The 19199-nt window shown below is 45.7% G+C and overlaps 1 protein-coding gene across 2 annotated transcripts in view; it reads right to left on the bottom strand.

Moving 5' to 3' along the window:
* Positions 1 to 19199, bottom strand: part of ROR2 (receptor tyrosine kinase like orphan receptor 2) — a 233319-nt gene that overhangs the window by 48038 nt on the left and 166082 nt on the right. For both annotated transcript variants that reach the window (XR_008656604.1, XM_055271958.1), the window contains exon 2: positions 5272 to 5349. Coding sequence is in view for 1 of the 2 variants with exons in the window: in XM_055271958.1 (XP_055127933.1) it covers positions 5272 to 5349 (78 nt within the window). In the remaining variant the exon portion in view is untranslated. The remainder of the gene's footprint in view (positions 1 to 5271; positions 5350 to 19199) is intronic.

The raw sequence follows: 19199 nt of genomic DNA, 5'->3' as shown, positions 1-19199 counted from the left end.
GCACCTGGAGCACACCCACTCCAGGGAGTGTCTTCCCTATTCTAAGGGAACAACAAGCCCAGGCACAACAACGTTATTGCCTCCTGGAACCAGGCGTGCACCCAGCAGCTGACGCACAACTGCCATCTCTGTGCACGCTCAGAACAACTAACATTCATCGTGCCCATTCTGTAGATTCCGAAACTGGAGCCTGAAAAGTAACTTTCTGTGGGGTCCCTGGCCAGAGGACACACAGCTAGCAGAGTTGCATGGCGCATCCTGATGCTGAGCCCAAGTTGTGAATCACAGGCCTAACAGACTTTATGCTGACTATGTTTGCAGGATGATCCTATTTTCATTTTGTACCCATTTAGCCTTGGAGACCCTCAATCTATGTTAAACCTAACAAACCATCATACATACACACAGGCACGCACGCCAGGAGTTCCAGAATAAACCAGAAACACACACAATAATTCAGCCAATATGACCTACATGAACTGGGAAACTGATGCTTGGTAAACAGAGACCAATAGGCACGGTCTCCGTGTCAGCTCAAGGAGCTCTACTGACTGCTTTGTTTTCTCTTTCCAAGGAAATTTTAGTTCAGCACCACAGCCTGACATGTTACAAATAGCAGGGAACAGCCTAGTAACCAAGACACTGGTTTCACTACCCTGTTATTTAGAATCCACTTTAGATCACCTATAATTGCAACACATCCACACATGGGCAAAGTCAGGAATTCCCCTGCTGGCTGTAGTGTGGACGAGAAGCAGCTCTTCTCTGAAGACGAGAGACACAGCTCACCAGGTCTATTTTGGCTGGGCCAGAACAGGAGGCCAGCAGATGGGCGAGCCCACACCACCCCACCCCGACCTTCAGAAATTATCCACTTCCCACAAACATTCCAAAGTACTGATCTTACAAAACACAAGCTGTATTCCATGTGCATTTAAAACACAGCCTTGGAACAAAAGAGCATGTGGTTTCTAGGTCAGATATAAGCCTCTGTAAGTAATAGAATAATTCTAAAACATGTATGTATGTATGTCTACTGGACGTCTAATGTAACAACGAAGACAAAGCTCTGTTAAATATTCACTCACGTTAACCCAGTTATAACCAAGTCCTACAGTTGCCTGCAGTCTTAAACAACAACAATACTTTGGCATATGAAAACTGAAGGCAACCTTTTCATCTGTAAATCACAACATCCTTAGTGTTCATTTTCTCTATATAGGCTTTTTGCTCTGAGAATCTGTCTCTCTCTCTTCTCTCTCTCTGTCTCTCTCTCTCCCCCTCTTGATACCATCTACCAAATATAAGCTTCACGCCAAACACTGACCCAGGACATCTGAACAAAAGGCTTTTTCCAGCTAATTCTTAGATTCGCTTTTGCTTGGCCAAAAGTAGAGCTGTCATATCACTAACGAACTGGTCCACAGGCCAATGTCACCTGCCAGTGATTTTGCAGATGCTTATACATCATGACTGATGACTGGGTTAAATAAATAGCTAATATAGTACATTCAACTATGATTATACATGTGATTAGGCCAAATGTGGCCAAGTGTGACATTCCCAGAAGCTCTATGAGCAAAAACGTGCAGGAAGAATGAGTCTGGCTTTGCCAGGCTGACTCCTTCTATTACTAATCATATAAGGAAGGGGCCAGGAGTAGAAGGACGGGTGGAGTGAGTCTCCATTTGTGTAAGAGCAAGAACTCAAAAGGAAGTAAAATCACACTACAGGACGACATAATTCATGAGCAAGGGAAAGATTGGGGCCCCTACCCTGAGACTTCTGGGGGGCAGTTCACTACAGATCCTGTCCCACTGAGAGTGCTGATGGCTCCACCAATCATCACGATTGTGATGCTAACAAATGGCACCAGCATCAGCTACTGCTTCTAGGTGCTTGCAGTGAACTGAGCAAGCCCTTTCATCCCGCCTACACTGGGGGTGCTCCCATCTTGAAACTGTGCTGAGAGCAGTGCCATGCCCAAGGCCCTGACCCCAGGGGGAAGGGTGAAGCCACCATTTATCCAGGCCCATCCTCTTGCAAACCTACGCTCAGAACTGCGGTACTATACTACACTATCCTGCTCCTGCAAAGAAACACAGCCCGGCCTTCTGTGTTTCTTTGCTTTCTTTTTGTACTACCCTTTCATAAACATGCATGTATGTACAGACGTGCCCACTTGATGGGCCACCTTCAGCGTCAGTGTTTCTGTGCTCTGGACAGGTTCAAGGCAAACTTCCAAACTCTGTAATCAATCAACTCCTTTCGGTCATGGGAACGCAGTGAACACACATGGTTTTTAACCCAATCACTTGTGGGTTAACAACAACAACAAAAAAGTCAAGAGGTTATCAAATCCCAACAAACAAAAAGCACAGTAGAAAGCATTCTATTCTACGCTTGAGAAGTTGCTCCACTTCCAGAAACGGAACTGAGAGAATCCTACCTTAGGGCACTGAATTTGACTTATAAATGCTGGGAGCTTGCAGCATCCAGGGAATAAAATTTTCTGTTAAATTTCATCCGATGGTCATTTTTTCACCTTGATAAGCAAATGCATCTTCCTAAGTGCATCATGAATATGCAGCTGCTTCTGCCTCGCAGGGTTATTTGTGATCACTCCACTTAAAGAACAGCTCCCATTCTACATGCAGTCCCAGGCCCCCTGCAGCCCCCTGCTCCAGGAGTCTTGGCACAGCCCCGCCCCAGGCCCACAAGGAAGCCCCCAGGTGAGAGGTTTGCAGCGCATCTGAAACAAAGGACTGCAATACATTTTCCCAAGGAAATATCGGAGTCTATGGAATGACTCAAGTTGGATTCTCGGCCGTTAATATGGCCTGTCTGCTTCTCGTCACTCGCCCCCTCCCCCTCAACTGCATCCTCTGCTTCTTGAACAGTGCTTCACAGCTGCCGTGTGATTTTTTTCACAGAGTGAGTCGGACTGTACCACCCCCCACACCAGACGCCCTCAACAACTGACAATTTAACACAAATTCCGGGACCTAAAGTGCTGTGCAGGGCATAGCCCAGGGCTGCCCCATGAACTTTCTGTGATACTGGAACATTTTAGATCTGTGCTACCCATAGTGGGAGCCTCTTGCCAAATTGAAATGTAGCTAGCACAACCAAGGAACTGAAATCAATTCTAACTGACTTGAATTTCAAGAGCCTTCCGGCTGCCCTATTGAGATTCATAGGTTTAGCCCCGGCTGACTCTGACCTCCACCTTGCCCCAGCCCATAAGCCAGGCATCGGCCCTGTGGTACCACCACGACACCAAGTCCTGCTTGACCCAGGGCCCCCACTGGGCTTCGCACACACTTCCCTCCCGTTTTCTCTTGGCCAGTGTCCACTCTTCAGATCTCAGCACTACCATCTGTGCCCAAATCAACAGATCTGTTCCTCTTCTACCCTCCCAAAACCTGATCTCTTCCTTCAGGCCACTTGCCACAACTCAATTTTATCATGACCTGACAGTTTGCCTCTCCCCAGACCTGTAAAATCCACACAGCAGAGAGCACAGTTCAGCCAACACATGTCCTAGGATCTCGTGCAGAGCCAGCTATGGGGGCAATCAGTAAGTATCTGTGGTTTGTCTGCACTGTGGGTTAAGTCAGGCTTTTGAGAAAGAAGTTGACAATCTAACCATCAAAAACTATTTGTCTTCCTAAGGAAATGTGGTCCCCAAGGCCAGTGTGCTAAACAAGCTTTCAGAGCATGCGTTTACTACATTTAACATCCTACAACAGATGGAATCCTCTTAAGGAAGCCTCCAAGCACCAGGCACCAGCCTCACTGCTACCCTTCATGCTGGGCAGAGCTCCACCTGCTCTTGGTTTTAAACAACTGACCTCCATGTGGAAGCTGTGCAGAGCCACTCTGTAGATTGGACAGAAATAAAGTGGCTGTTCTGGCAGTTGATCGTTATGGACTGAGCAGTGGTGCCCCCCAAACCCATAAGTTGAAGCTCTATCCCTCAATGTGATGATATTTGCAGGTGAGGCCTTTGGAAGGTAATCAGGATTAGATGAGGTCATGAGGGGGTTGTTATGAAAACACTGGGATTCGGTCTAGGTCCTCCTGCTCCCCACACAGAAAGCCAATCACTGAAACAACAAGCAGTGCCAAGGAAAAGGACCTTATTTGGTTTAATCAGGTGCTGCAGCCAAGGAGATGAGAACTCAGTCTCAAATCCATCTCCCCAATGGACTAAAATTTGGGGTTTATACATCAGAGAAGAAATGTAACTATGTGTGAGAAAACAGGAACTAAGGAGGGGTAAGGAAGCAGACATGATGAAGGAGGGCCTGGAGAAGCATGATTCGATACTTTTTCGAGAGGTCTGGGCATCCTTTTCCTGAAAAAGGAACTCAAGATAAAACAAATGCAAGTTTCAAATTTTAAGACCAGAAGGGTCAATTTCTCTGTTTATCCCAAAGAACCGCCTATAGGACTACTGGGTCGGTTTCGGCGGGGCCTCCATGACGGGAATAGTGACCTTATGAGAAGAGAATCAAACAGACCTCTCTCTCTCCACCGTATGAGGACACAGCAAGGCGGCGGCTGCCTGCAAGCGAGGAGGAGGGTCCTCTCCAGAACCCAACTGTGCTGGCACCTTGATCTTGGACCTCCAGCCTCCAGAACTAGGAAGTGTGTGTTGTTTCAGCTGCCCGGTCTGTGGTACTTGCTAAGGCAGCCTGAGCTGACTGAGACAGGCTATCTGTGGCTATGAGGTAACACTATATGCATTAGCAAACGCATCAGTTCCTCAAGCCACAGGTCTGCATCTGGAGGAAACTTGTTCTATTCACCCTACAAATCTATGGTGCATTCCAGCAAGGTGTGCCAAGTGAGCATGGCTCTGACCACAGGCCCAGGGGAAGAGCTGAAGCCACAAGACAGAATTCCAGGTGGCTGTGAGGAGGAGGGCCGTCTGCCCACTGAGATGTACACACACCTCTGGAGTCACATGCAACAGGAATCCAGCTCCTGAGGCTCCTCTCAGGCCCTTTCCCCATCTGCCAGGCCGCCATCTGTCCGCCCACGCCTCCCTGCGTGTAACCTCCCACCTGTGGCCCCAACAGGCCCTCAACGCCCTCCAAGTCAAGAAACACAGGAATCAAGGTGGCATTCCACCATACCCACCACCAGGGGGCAGCAAGGGGCCAGAGGACCCCTAGCACCTTCCTTCAGGCAATGGCAGTGCAAGATGAGCCTCAGCACAGGGCATTCCGAGAACACGGAGAGCACCTGCATGTCCCAGCTCACCTTTCAGAGTTGGAATCGGGCCGTCCTGCCCATCAAGGGGTCCTAAAGGGTCGTTCGGATCCGGAACCTCCACTTCACCTGGGAAAAGGAAACCAGGATACATATTAAACAAGTTTTCCTTTCTGGAGCCTTTAATTTGCTTCTTATGCAAAGACAATGGCATTCTAGCAAAACTACCCAGTACTTGTAGAAAACACAGAGGGATAAGACATTATGATAACCTCTAGAGGGATTCTATAGTGATATAAAGATATGATGTAACAGTAAAAGTGATTTTGAAGCTTATCCCAAGAATAGCAAATGTGGGGGCTTTGCAACATAGGTACGGAAATAAGTCAGTGGAGCCTGGGCTTCATCCGGAGAGGGACAGAGAGCGGGAGGGAGAGGGAGAGAAAGAAACCAAAGCACTGGCTGGCAAAATCAAACACTTCTGTAGCCAGATGCCGCAGGCTGCCCTCCAGATGGAGGTCCTGGTAATTGGGTAATAAATTCAGAGTTGGAGAATTTCTTAAGCAGCTCATTCCCCTCCCCATTCCCACACCCACTGGCAGCGGCCAAGTACCCACCCCACAATGTAAAGGACATAAATGGGCGCTGTGGCTTTTCACTTCCATTCTTCCTATCATTTCTAGTCCAAATTTACCCGTCCCCAAAAGCCAAGCCCTGAGCCATCTTTCATAAAATGTCCATGACCAGCCATTTAGAAGAAAAGTTTCTATTCTCTAAGTCTCCCTACAAACCGTACACCTCTCCCGGGGCAATCCTACCATTCTTCCTTGGGTTAACAGTTGCATGTATTTTACTCTTCCTCAACAATAGGTAAACCACATGGGGCCAGCCAGTGCTGCACCCCTGGGGGAGGACGAGTGGTCCCATCATGGAAACCGAGACAGAAGCACCTCCTGCTACAGAACAGAGGCTGGCATCAGCTATGCAAGGCAGTCCATGGACTTCTGCTGAAGTATTAAAGACTTCAGTTTGGATTTGAAATTTTAAATCAGCACATTACACACACCATCACTCAGCACTGTTTAAATGTAGAGAGACCACATGAAATCAAACATACTTGCACTATATACATACATCGAAAAGAGACATAAAAATTATTAACTGCTTAGAAATTGACAAATGGTGTGAAACACTCAAATAAATACATACCCCAAAGAAAAATAAGCTTCACTAGCCCAATTTCCCTGTGGAAAAGAGTCCTAGCTCTTCCCAAGTCAGCTTCTAATTCAGAAATGGAGGCATTTTCACACGTGGAAGTTTCACTTCCCCTGCCAGTCAAATGTGGTTAATAAACTCAGCATGTCCAATCACGAGATCTTTAGAACTGACACTTTAAGTTTCAACAAAACTAGGTTGTTATTGCTAATCTGAGAAACTAAGACACCATTTATATTTTGAAATTTTAAAGTGTCATCTTCCTATACTACATAGTTTGGGCTCACTCCAGATACTGCAGCCTTCTAAAGTTGATAAGCAAAATGTGACAGGAAGTATGTGAACTTGTAGGATGGGTACAAGTGAAAACAGGGCTCAGTGTTTTCAGCAGAACCCAATAGGGTTTCTCCTAATCCGTAAAAAGAGCTAAGAATACCAACTTTCCTCCAAAATAAATGAAACATGGAAACAATAACAACAAAACTGCCACACACACACACACACACACATCATCATCATCATCATCATCAAAATGTTATTATTATTTATCTGGAATTATAGGTAATTTAAATTTCTTTTATTTCAATTTAAATGGCTCTACTGTGAACAAGTATCAATTTTTTAATGGTGTGTGAGATATAATTCACACACTATAAAATTCACCATTTTAAAGTGTGCAATTGAGTGGTTTTCAGTACATTCTCAAGGTTGTGCAACGATCACCACTATGAAATTCCAGAACATTTCATCATCTCCCCAAAAAACCTCATTCCCATTAGCAGTCATCCCCCTGCCAACTCTATCCTGTCTCCTTCAGCCCCTGGTAACCACGAATCTGCTGTCTCTATGGATTTACCTATTCTGGACATTTTCTATAAATGAAATCATATAATATGCAGTATTCTGAACAAGCATCAATTTTATAATTATACTTTTCAAAATGCATGCCCTGTAGTAGCAAAAAGAAAAAAAAGAAGAAAGCATGCTGTACCACGGGATTAATAAACAAGGCCATTAATAAGGCTCACTCAGACCACTTCCCAGACTCGGGGGGTCTGGCTCCACAAGGAGAAGGGGATGTGGAGAACATACATGAGGCTGCAGAGATGACTGAAGTATGAAAGGGGGGAACTACCCCAAAATGCCAGAGCTACTAGGATTGCTGCTCCCAAGGTGGGGCAATTTAGGAGCAGCCAGGCTGGCCTGGTGGGGAGACCTTCACATGCCCCCACTGCTGCTGCACACAAGCCAGGAGGAATGGCTGGCGACTCAGAGGATCAGGGAACGCTTTCAACTTGGCCAGTTTAGGGGCCACCACAACAGATGTTGCAATGGGTACACGTACTGAGCATGTGCTTCTGCACCTAATGGGCTATCATTGTTCCTGACCGAATGACTTTGTGACAACCTCACAACACCACAACCTGCCTCGGTGGTGACTGCCAACCCGATATGGCTGGTGACTGATCATGGTCGTGCGCCCTGCAACATCTCCTCGGTGCCTGTCCTGAGTCGTTCTTTACATAAAGGCCTGTTCGGTTTTCACCTGGTGCAGGCACCCTTGCACCCCAGCTAGATGACGAGCTCACCAATCAAGGTCCCTGTCCTCGTTAGTTGCTGGAGGAGCAAGAGAGAGGCCACGTGGCCTTCTGGGCCATCAGAAAAGAGATTCTGAGAGGAGATTCATCTGTCCTTACTCTTCAGGGCTTCAATATATTTTTCTCCTGAAAATGAGGACACTACTCTAGCCAAATCGCACATCCTTCGTTTGGGTAAAATGCTCGTAAGTGTACCCTACATGACCATCAAGAATGTCATCCGTATGACAGGCACAGTGCCCTGACTTTTCTCTGCTGGACCTGGGTCATTTTCACTGTAAAAACATCACAGATGGTGAGGTGAAGCCAGAGGGAAACTCAACCCTTGAGAAGGTGAGTAGGGGAGTAGTGATTTATAAGCTTCTTTCAGTTTTTTGATACTTTTTAAAGAGAGGAAAACATTTAATATGAAACAAAAATTTAAGTGTGGCTGGTATAATGAAATGACACATTCAATATCTAGTTTTATCCATGTCAAAAACACACACGACACTCTAGAAGCAAAGACTAAATATAACTTGGTATCCTGGTCGGGACCCTGGAACAGAAAAGGGATATTAGGTAAAAACTAAGGGAAAATGAATGGTGTGAACGTTAGCCAAGAATAATGCACCCGTATTATGAGGCAAATGTACCATGCCAAGGTAAGGTGTTAACAATAGGGGAAACTGGGTGTGGGGTGTGTGGGGGCTCTATGTACTGTCATCACAACTTTTCTATAAATCTAAAACTAAAGTAAAAAGTTTACTGAAGAACAATTATACATTTCCATCACCTTGTTCAATTCAATCCCTTAAAACCAAGGCTCACAGGTAGAACTGCATAAAACATTCTACCTCCAAACACTTATACATTTTTTTTTTGAGACAGTTTCACTCTTGTTGCCCAGGCTGGAGTGCAGTGGTGGGATCTCAGCTCACTGCAACCTCTGCCTCCTGGGTCCAGGCGATTCTCCTGCCTCCACCTCCCGAGTAGCTGGGACTGCAGGTGCCCACCCCCATGCCCGGCTAATTTTTGTATTTTTAACAGAGGCGGGGTTTCACCATGTTGGCCAGGCTGGTCTCGAACTCCTGACCTCAAATGATCAACCCACCTCAGCCTCCCAAAGTGCTAGGATTACAGGCATGAGCCACCGTGCCACCATGCCTGGCCAATACTTTACATTCTTAACGGTGCAATCCCTGGTAAATGGCCTCAAAGCCAAGTATGCACCCTAACTCTGTGAACAGAATCTGACACATATTCACTGGATTTAATATGTTATTCAATGATTTATACAGCATGCTGGCAAATATTTAGAAATTAAAACATTTTGGAAAATGTTGGATTTTTTAGCTGAGTCCTACAGGAATTGTCATTGGCATGGAGACATCAGCTCTTAAGCAGGAATTTGTAGCATATTCTTGGAAGCACTTTATGAATGTCTTGTATATTCCAGGCTGAACCAATTGGTGTCTACAGAATGGCCAAAGTGAAAGGGTTCACTGTTGATAGGGATGATGCCTGGTTGCTGTTAGAGAGTCACATCAGGCCTGCAATAGCTGGAGGTGCAGATTCTGAAGAATTAGAAATTATATAACCAGGCCTGGCACAGTGGCTCACGCCTGTAATCCCATCACTTTGGGAGGCCGAGGCAGGTGGATCACCAGACCATCCTGGCTAACACAGTGAAACCCCGTCTCTACTAAAAATACAAAAAATTAGCCGGGCGTGGTGGTGGGCGCCTGTAGTCCCAGCTACTCGGGAGGCTGAGCCAGGAGAATGGTGTGAACCTGGGAGGCAGAGCTTGCAGTGAGCTGAGATCGTGCCACTCTACTCCAGCCTAGGCGACAGAGCAAGACTCCGTCTCAAAAAAAAAGAAAGAAATTATATAACCGTCAAACAAAACTCTTCTAAAAACCTTCTTTCAACACGGACCTCTGATGTGACATCTTGATTTATGGCATCAACAAGATAAGATAAATTGGCTGGGCGCGGTGGCTCATGCCTGTAATCCCAGCACTTTGGGAGGTCGAGGCAGGTGGATCACCTGAGGTCAGGAGTTTGAGACCAGCCTGGCCAACATGGTGAAACCCCATCTCTACTAAAAATACAAAAATTAGCCAGGCATGGTGGCAGGTGCCTGTAATCCCAGCTACTTGGGAGGCTGAGGCAGGATAATCTCTTGCATCTTGGGACGTGGAGGTTGCAGTTAAGACGAGATTGCGCCATCGCACTCCAGCCTGGGTGACAGAGCGAGACTCCATCTCAAAAAAAAAGATAAATTTATATCTGCAAAGTAGCAAGCACATCTGTTCTGATTCCCAGGCTCTACCTCTAGTATCACAATCATTCTCTCATTAACAGCAGTCACACCATTAAGCAAGCATTTATTAATGAAGTTTCACCTATGCCCTTGGATTTGAGTCCATGGTGCTATTCTGGTTTTGATTTGCGTTTCTTTTAAACATGCTTTGTTATTCAGACTTTTCATCCATTCATCTCTTCACCTGTTGATCTGAATCGGTATGCTTATCATGATGTAATTAGATGCAGTCTTCAGAATGTTCAGACAACTTCAAAGCAGCCTCTTTTTAATTAGTAAGGGTATTTTATTCACCAGAGCTTGGCATTCTTGGATTTGGTTGTCCTCATGTGAAGATATAATTTGCAGGATGTGTGAAAGAACAGAAGTCATGGCAGGGAAAAAGCACAGCCTGAGAAGGTGACAGTGCTGCAAACCAGACACCCCCTGAATCATGGCAAGGACAGATTTCACAATGAGCTACACTGCGAGCAAACTCTGTGCACCCACTGGCCCACTTGCACGTGCAAATGTCACCCATGTGTTCCAGAACAACTACTCAGCTCGGCAACACATCAGATCGAAAACACCCATGATGCTAGGAAGGCAACAATTAAGGAAGAAAAGTTAAAAATTGGGAAGGAGAAGCGTATGAAGTCCTGAAAGGGTAAGGCCATTATTAGTCTGGGACCTGGGTCAGGAGAATTATGTCAATAGCAAAGAGCCTTGAGACTGTTTCGGGGAATGCTCTTTACCCTGTGTTTTAATTGCAGCTAGAAAACCAAACAGCATTCCAGGTGGTCTGCCAGTACCTAATTGGTAGTGGTCTTAACAGTCTGTAATTTTTTATTTTCATTATTTCTAACTTTGAGTTGAGTAAATACTAGCCTCTGGTCTTATATTCCTTCAAGGGCTGGCTTAATTCTACTTTGGAAATAGGGAGTTAAAACTCATCAACTTGAAAACGGAGTAACCGTTTCACCAATTTGAATTTTGCTTCGATTCCACTTCTACAGCAAACATATTAAACCCCCAAGTGAGTCAACGTACCAGCCCAACTCCCTTCAATATTGCCTTCATAAAGCTCTTTCTACTTTCTGTCTCTGACAGCCCCCAGAGCCCCCAACAAAAGCCCACTGTCAGGGGCCAAAGGAATATTTAGCTGAAGGGGGAGAGAGGCCGCTCAGGCGGCTGAATTGAGGCCTTTCACAGACCTTCTCTCCTCCCAGCATCCACAGCCCTGGCAGCGGTGAGCCCGGCGGGGCTGGGAGGCCAAATGCCGCACCTCCACCCCCACCAGATATAGTGAGAAGGTGAGGTCCCCTCCCTGTGACAGGGAGCTGAGGCTTGCTTGCTCTTAAGTGGCTGCTTGTTTCTGCACCAAAACCAGCAGAAAAGGAGCAAACAGAAATGCTAAGTAAAGGCTCCAGGTTTATTGTATCTTTTCATCTAGTTTCAAGGAAGTAGCTCTTGAATATTAGTTATTCCCATGCATACAAAAGGTTACTTTGTCACCTTGAATCTCTGGAAAGTTTTTAATTAAAGGGAGGGATGTAAAAAAGAAAAAAAAAACACCCTAATTAGAAAATAAACTGCATTATCCTTTGGCAGCGAAAGCAGATGTCTTCCATTTGCTTAAGACTTTTCAGGGGTGTCCAATCTTTTTGCTTCCCTGGGCCACATTGGAAGAAGAGTAATTGTCTTGGGCCACACATAAAATATACTAACACTAACGATAGCTGATAGCTAAAAAAAAAAAAAACCCTCATAACGTTTTAACAAAGTGTACGAAGATGTGTTGGGCTGCATTCAAAGCCATCCTGGGCTGCATGTGCTGTGGGTTAGACAAGCTTGCTTTAAGTTAAGGCCAGGTCTGGAGCACGCTCCACCTCCATCAACCAGGAATCCAGGTCCCAGGCCATGTAGCCAGAGGCTAACCCAGAGGGCGTTCAAAAGCAGAAGATTCTCTGGCAGCCAGAATTTGCTTCAGTCTTGGAATCAAACAGGGGTAAATGTCTGCTATGATCACAGGAAGTAGCAGTGACTCTTTTTAAGGCAGCTTCTGTGTTGGTTTCCTAAGGCAGCCACAACAAAGCCCCACAGATGGGGCAGCCTAAACAATGGAAACGCCTTGTCTCAGTTCAGGAGGCTGGAAGGCCAGGATCAAGGTGTCAGCAGGGCAGGTTCCTTCTGGGGCCGGGAGAGAGGATCTGCTGCAGGTCACTCCTCGCTGGCAGACTGTGGCTTCTCCTTCCATCTCCTCATTGTCCCTCCACGCACACTGTCTTTCCGTCCAAATCTCTCTTCTTACAGGTCACCAGTCCCATAGGATGAGAGCCCTGATGACCTCCTTTTACCTTAATTACCTGTATAAAAACCCGATCTCCAAATAAGGGCACATTCTGAGACACAGAAGACTAGGACTCCTGTGTTTCTATTTTCGGGGACACAATTCAACCCATAAGGGGAAGCATTATTTGTCTTCAAAACTTAGTGCTGACTTGAGAAGGACTCACACAACGGCAGGGCTCAGCCTGACAGTGAGTGTCTCCCTGAGAAGGGATGGATAGGCTCTCTGGGCTAAGTACAGGTGTGCTGGGACTGCCCACATGCCCAGGAGCTGCCAACTTGTTAGTGACTCTAGTGTCCCAAACGCCTCCCTTCTGAGGCCAACTCTCACTTATATGGAAGCCACCTCCAACCCTCACAGCCATCTGCTGAGACCGGCGGTCCTCCCACTTCATCCCTCCAGGGTTTCAGCTGCAACTGCAGCCCCTCCCTAGGCCTAGTCTTGTGCCCAAATGAGCTTTTCAGCTCTTACCTCCTTGGCTGACATTTCTTTTTCTCATAATATTTACACCAATGCCACTCCACGGCTCTGCGAGCGGCATGTCAGGCCTGGAGGGCACACCAGGGATGGAGGTGGCACCGGCCTTCTGCAGCCTGACCGCTGTGGATAACGACCCTGTTCGGCATTCACACAGCCCCCATTCCACGCACATCGTGCTCACAACCTCCCTACTCTGCTTCCCACATCCGGATCTTTTCCTGCCTCCACCCACTTGCAAGTCTCTCCTCTTCCCCAGTCCTCTGAATGGAAAAGCTTTCCCTCTCTTTCCATCCTGACTCCTTGAGGGCTTGCTTTAAATAACACCAGAACACCTACGATTCCCAAACCACCTGTCTAGACCAGACCACTCCCCTGAAAGCCAACTCAGAAATCCCACCACCTGCTCACACCTCCACTTGCATGTCCAGGAGACACCATGCTTGACCTGTCCATGCCACAGCCCGGCCTCCCGTTACACGGCTGTGCCCTGCGGGGCTGCCCAGCTGCAACAGTGCTGACCCCACCCCGCTCCCAGCTAAGGCCACAAGGCTGCAGTTCGCCTTGACTCCTTTCCTCTCAAATCCCACATCCAATCCATCACGAAACGCTGTTTGCTCTATCTGCAGAATGTATCAGGACCTGCCTTGCTAACATGCTGTGGGAGACTGCAGCACCCTCCGACCCCCACCTGCTCTCCATGCAGCAGCCACAGGAAGCCTCTCAAAGGGGCTTCAAACCCTGTCACCTACAAAACATGGATGAAGCTCAGACGCATCAGGTGGGGTGGAGGAGGCCAGACACAAGGATGTGTGCTGTGCAGTTCCACTCACATTAAGTTCAAAGGCAGGCAGATGTCATCCGTGGTGATGGCAGTCAGAACACAGTTGGCTTCAATGCCTGGGTGGGAGCAGGTTGCTGGGAGTTGCTGGTGTGGCTGCTGTTAGGTGGGTGTATATACCACGTTAACATTCATCAAACTATACACTGGCAATTTATGTACTTTGGTAGACGTAAATTACATTTACAAAGTTTACCGAATTTTAAAAAATCTTTCTCATACAACACAACATCCTTGAGCAAGGGCCCTCCTTGGCCCTACTCAAAATGTCAAATACTTCCCTCCACATGTACACACACAGTCCTAACCTAACTACTCCCAACTTGCTTTTCTGTTTAACTTTTCCCTTAATGCCTTCCATGAGGTGACTGGCTGTTTATTTTTCTGTCTCACCTTCATGGGGCCAGGAGATTCTATCTGTGTGTTCACTGCCACCCCCAGCACCTGAAGAGCAGAATGCAAGTTGCTCATTGGGTGGTTGAATGAATGAAATGAATGAATGAATGAATGCTCCTGTACTCAGTACTTTCCAGCATCTTCCCACTTGCTCAGAGGAAAAGCTAGCTCCCTTCACTAGCCCTACACACATGGACATGGGTACACACATGTACACACACACACACAGAGTTTGCTCCCGGGGTGGCCCCCACTCCTCATCTCTCTCTCCCTCAGCTCCAATTCCAGACGCTCCCCTGCAGTTTGCATTTATTCTTTCCTCTGCCTGGAAAATGCTTCCCCATATGTGCATGTAGTTCACCCCCTCACTTGTTTTAGGGTCCCTGTGCATATGGTTCACCCCTCACGTTGTTTCAGGCCCCTGTTTCAGTGTGAGTTCCTACACAAGGCCTCCTCTGGACAACCTGAAGCCTACTTAGCCCTACTCTCAGACTGCTGTCTTCCTTGCTGTATTTCTTTCCAGAGCACTGTGTGTGCACACATGCATCTGGTTCACCGTCTGTCTTTGCATCAGAATGAAACTCCAGAGTCTAGGTGATGGTCGTCTGTCCCACCCCTGGAACAGAACCCAAGATGCACTAGGCACTCGAAAAATATCTGATGAGTAAACAAATACTTTGGTGACCACCATCATGTTCATTTTGCATGAGGAGTCTCTGAGTTTTGGCTCACTGTCTGAAGGCTGGGGCCAGGACTCATATCTGCTCCAGATGTGGGGTGGTGCCTGCTACACCAGAGGCCGATGACGGTGGCACGGCTCAGAGCCCCTGCGACACAGCTCTGTGGCCCTTGAAATCTGCTGCAGGGCATGGGCTCCTGTTCCTCCAGAACAGTGGAGAGCACTGGACCTGCTCCACTGCCTTTGAACCTGAAATGCCCTGAAATTCTCCAGGAACTCTGGCAGGCCCAAGGTTCCACAATCTGTCTGACAACATCCCATCTTTTATATGTGCATATGTATCTTTACAACTCCAAAGAAACTCCCATAACTTTAAAATTCTACTGTACGCTACTCAACCATAGAAAGAGCCAACTGATAAAACAAACACACGACAGAAGCGTCTCCAATACATTTCACTAAATGAAAGAAGCCAGACTCAAAAGGTAATATAGCTGGCACCAGTGGCTCATGCCTATAACCTCAGCACTTAGGGAGGATCACTTGAGCCTAGGAGTTCAAGACTACCTGGGTACCATACGGAAACCCTGTTTCTACAAAAAAAAAAAAAAGAAAAGAAAAGAAAAACCCAGGTATGGTGGTGGGCATTTGTGATCCCTGACACTCCAGAGGCTGAGGTGAGAAGATCGCTTGAGCCTGGGAGGTTGAGGCAGCAGTGAGCCATGATCATGCCACTGCACTCCAGCCTGGGCAATAGAGCAAGACTCTGTCTCTAAATAAATAAATAAATAAATAAATAAATAAATAAATAAATAGGCAATATACTAGAGAACCCACTTCCAGAGTGGCACAGTGATACCTAGGATGAACTTGCTCTCTGCCGACACCAACAAAAATATGAAGTGAAAATTGTCTATTCAAGGGAACCTGCTGAACCTTGATAAGAAGATGGGTCTGTGACCAGTTAACCTGGGCTACTCCCACCGCCCCTCCCTCCCCAGCTCAGTGGTGAAGTAGCCAAGGCCACCAACCTTGCAGACAGTGAGAGACTCCACTCTTGGAGCTCTGTGAAAAGTACTGGCCCCATAACAGAATCAACATTTTGTCTGGACTTGCAGCACTCTGGGAAATCTCTAGATTTGCCTCAGAACTCAGCTGGGGGTGGAGGGGTAGGGAAGGTGGCAGATGGCAGATACCCCTGGGGCATTATGAAAACAACAGCAAACTGCTGGCAACCTCAGCTGCCTAGAGCTGACTATAACTGCAGTCCAACATGAGCCTGACCCTGAATTTAAAAGGAAATCCTAAAGAATTAGAGGACCTACGGAACTTCAAAAGCTCTGACACACTCCCGGGGAAGAGAAGAGGTTGTATGCATGCCCAGAAAAGACCTGGGACAGGAGAGGACACCACAGTCACTCCTCTCTGGGTGACAATGAGACCCTGTGCAGTCCGGAAATGAAAGCTGAAGCCGTCTTACAAACTCCCTGAAGCTGGACAGCATGTCGTCTCCGTCTCATAGAGATCCTTGATGAAAGGTGTCAGAAACACAGGCAAGGCATGTATGGAAAGGAAATCTGAACAGTGACTGGCTAATTATATACAATTATACTGGCTCGGATGTGACCCCACAGAATCCAGGGTTTAAAAATAAAAAGAGGCTGGGCATGGTGGCTCACGCCTGTAATTCCAGCACTTTGGGAGGCCGAGGTGGGCGGATCATTTGAGGTCAGGAGTTCAAGACCAGCCTGCATAATATGCTGAAACCCCATCTCTACCAAAAATACAAAAATTAGGCATGCGTGATGGTGGGTGCCTGTAATCCCAGCTACTCAGGAGGCTGAGGCAGGAGAATCACTTGAACCCAGGAGACTGCAGTGAGCAGAGATCGGGCCACTGCACTCCAGCCTGGGAGACAGAACAAGACTCTGTCTCAAAAATAAATAAATAAATAAAACCTTTCTTTTTATTTATTTATTTATTTAAAAATTAGCAGATAACTCAGTGGTCACACATTACAGGAAATACATAAACAAGAGAACTAGTCAAGGAAAGCTGCTAAACTAACAGTAACAAGGCAAACACCATCAACCATCAAATGAAAAAGAAAAAGAAAAAACACAGCATCAACAACAAACTTTGAAGGGTATGGTGATTTGCTACCTGAATTGTCCAGTTTTTAACAGAGAATCACAAGACACGCCAGGAAACAAGAAAGTATATCACATGCACAGAATGGGGGGGGAAAGTGGCCAACAGAAAATGCCCCTAAGGGGCCAAGATTTGGGACTTAACAAACACTTTATCAGCACCACATGCTAACCAACTGAGCTAACCAGCCATACAACAAAGACTTTAAATAAGATGTTATAAATATGTTCAAAAAAATAAAGAAAAGGATATGTGAAGAATTTTAAATTACAATAACTTCATCTTCCTGAATAGAGAATAGTAATAAGGTGATTAAAAGCATCAAACAGAAATTCTGGAGTTGAAGGTGCCATAAGTGAAATTCACTAGACAGACTCAACAACAGATTTGAGCAGGCAGAAGAAAGAATCAGTGAACTGGAAGGCAGGTCAATAGAGATTATCTAGTCTGCAAACAAAACAGAATGAAGAAAAATGAACAGAGCCTAAGAGACCTGTGGGGCACTGTCAAGAATACCAACACATACATAATAGGAATCCAGTAGGAGAAGAGAAAGAAGGAGAAAAAAATACTAGAAGAAAACAACTGAAAACTCACCAAGTTTGATAAAAGTATTAATTTACACACTTGAGAAACTCAAAGAACTCCAAGTTGGATAAACTCTTAAGATATCCACAACCAAGCACATCATAGACTGTTGAAAGACAGAAACTTGAAAGCAGCAAGAGAAGCGGTTTATCTTGTAAAACGGATCTTCAATAATGTTAAAAGCTGGCTTCTCATCAGAACCCAGGGGGACAACACAACCACAGTGTTGGGGGGGAAAAAAAAAAGAAAGATTTTTCAATCAAGAATTCAATATGCAGGCCGGGCACAGTGGCTCACTCCTGTAATCCCAGCACTTTGGGAGGCTGAGGTGGGCAGATCACCTGAGATCAGGAGTTCAAGACCAGCCTGGCCAACATGGTGAAACCCCATCTCTACTAAAAATACAAAAATTAGCCTGGCATGTTGGCGGGTACCTGTAATCCCAGCTACTCAGGTGGCTGAGGTGGAGAATCGCTTGAACCTGGGAGGTGGAGGTTGCAGTGAGCTGAGATGGTGCCGCACTCCAGCCTGGGTGACAGAGCGAGACTCTGTCTCAAAAAAAAAAAAAAAAAAAAAAATTCAATATCCAGCCAAACTCTTCTTCAGAAATGAAGGACAATTTAAAAAGGTTGATCATATTAGTAGAGAGTAGAATAGTGGCCACCAAAGGGTGGGTAGGGGAAGGAGAAGAAAGGATTGGGGGAGGTCGGTCAATGGGTTCAAAGTTACACTTACAAAGAGTGAGTTCTGGTGAAGTAACAATGTAATGTATATTTCACAATAGCTAGAAGAGAAGTTTTTGAATGTTGTCACTACAATGAAATAATAAACGTTTAAAGTGATGGACATGGTACTTACCCCAATTTGATTATTATACAATGCATACATGCACTGAAATATCAGACTGTGCCTCATAAAAATACAGAATTATTGCAGCAATTTTACATAAAAATTAAATTTGAAAAATGAGAAAATCTATCATTAGCAGACTACCCTATAAGAAATAGTCAAGAGTCCTTCAAAATGAAATAAAAGAACACTGGATAGGAATTTTATTCACATGAAGAGATAAATAAAAGAGTACTAGTAAAGGTAACTAAGTAGGTACTATGAAAGACAGTATAAACATGTTTTTTTGTAATTCTTTTATTCACTTACTTGTTTTAAAAGACTACTGCATTAAGCCCCAATTTTAAGACCATGTTGATGGACTAATAGCACATAAGATATAAAGTCTATGACACTAATAGTTCAAAAGAGAGGGAAGGGAAGCAAGATATTTTGCAGGAAAATTTTTGTATACTACCAAAATTAAGTTAGTATTAATCCAAACTAGATTTTAAAAGGGAAGCAACATATTTTGCAGGAAAATTTTTGTATACTACCAAAATTAAGTTAGT

Source organism: Symphalangus syndactylus, chromosome 3 (genome assembly GCF_028878055.3).
Source record: "Symphalangus syndactylus isolate Jambi chromosome 3, NHGRI_mSymSyn1-v2.1_pri, whole genome shotgun sequence".
NCBI lineage: Eukaryota > Metazoa > Chordata > Mammalia > Primates > Hylobatidae > Symphalangus > Symphalangus syndactylus.
This window is presented reverse-complemented; position numbering and strand designations above follow the sequence as displayed.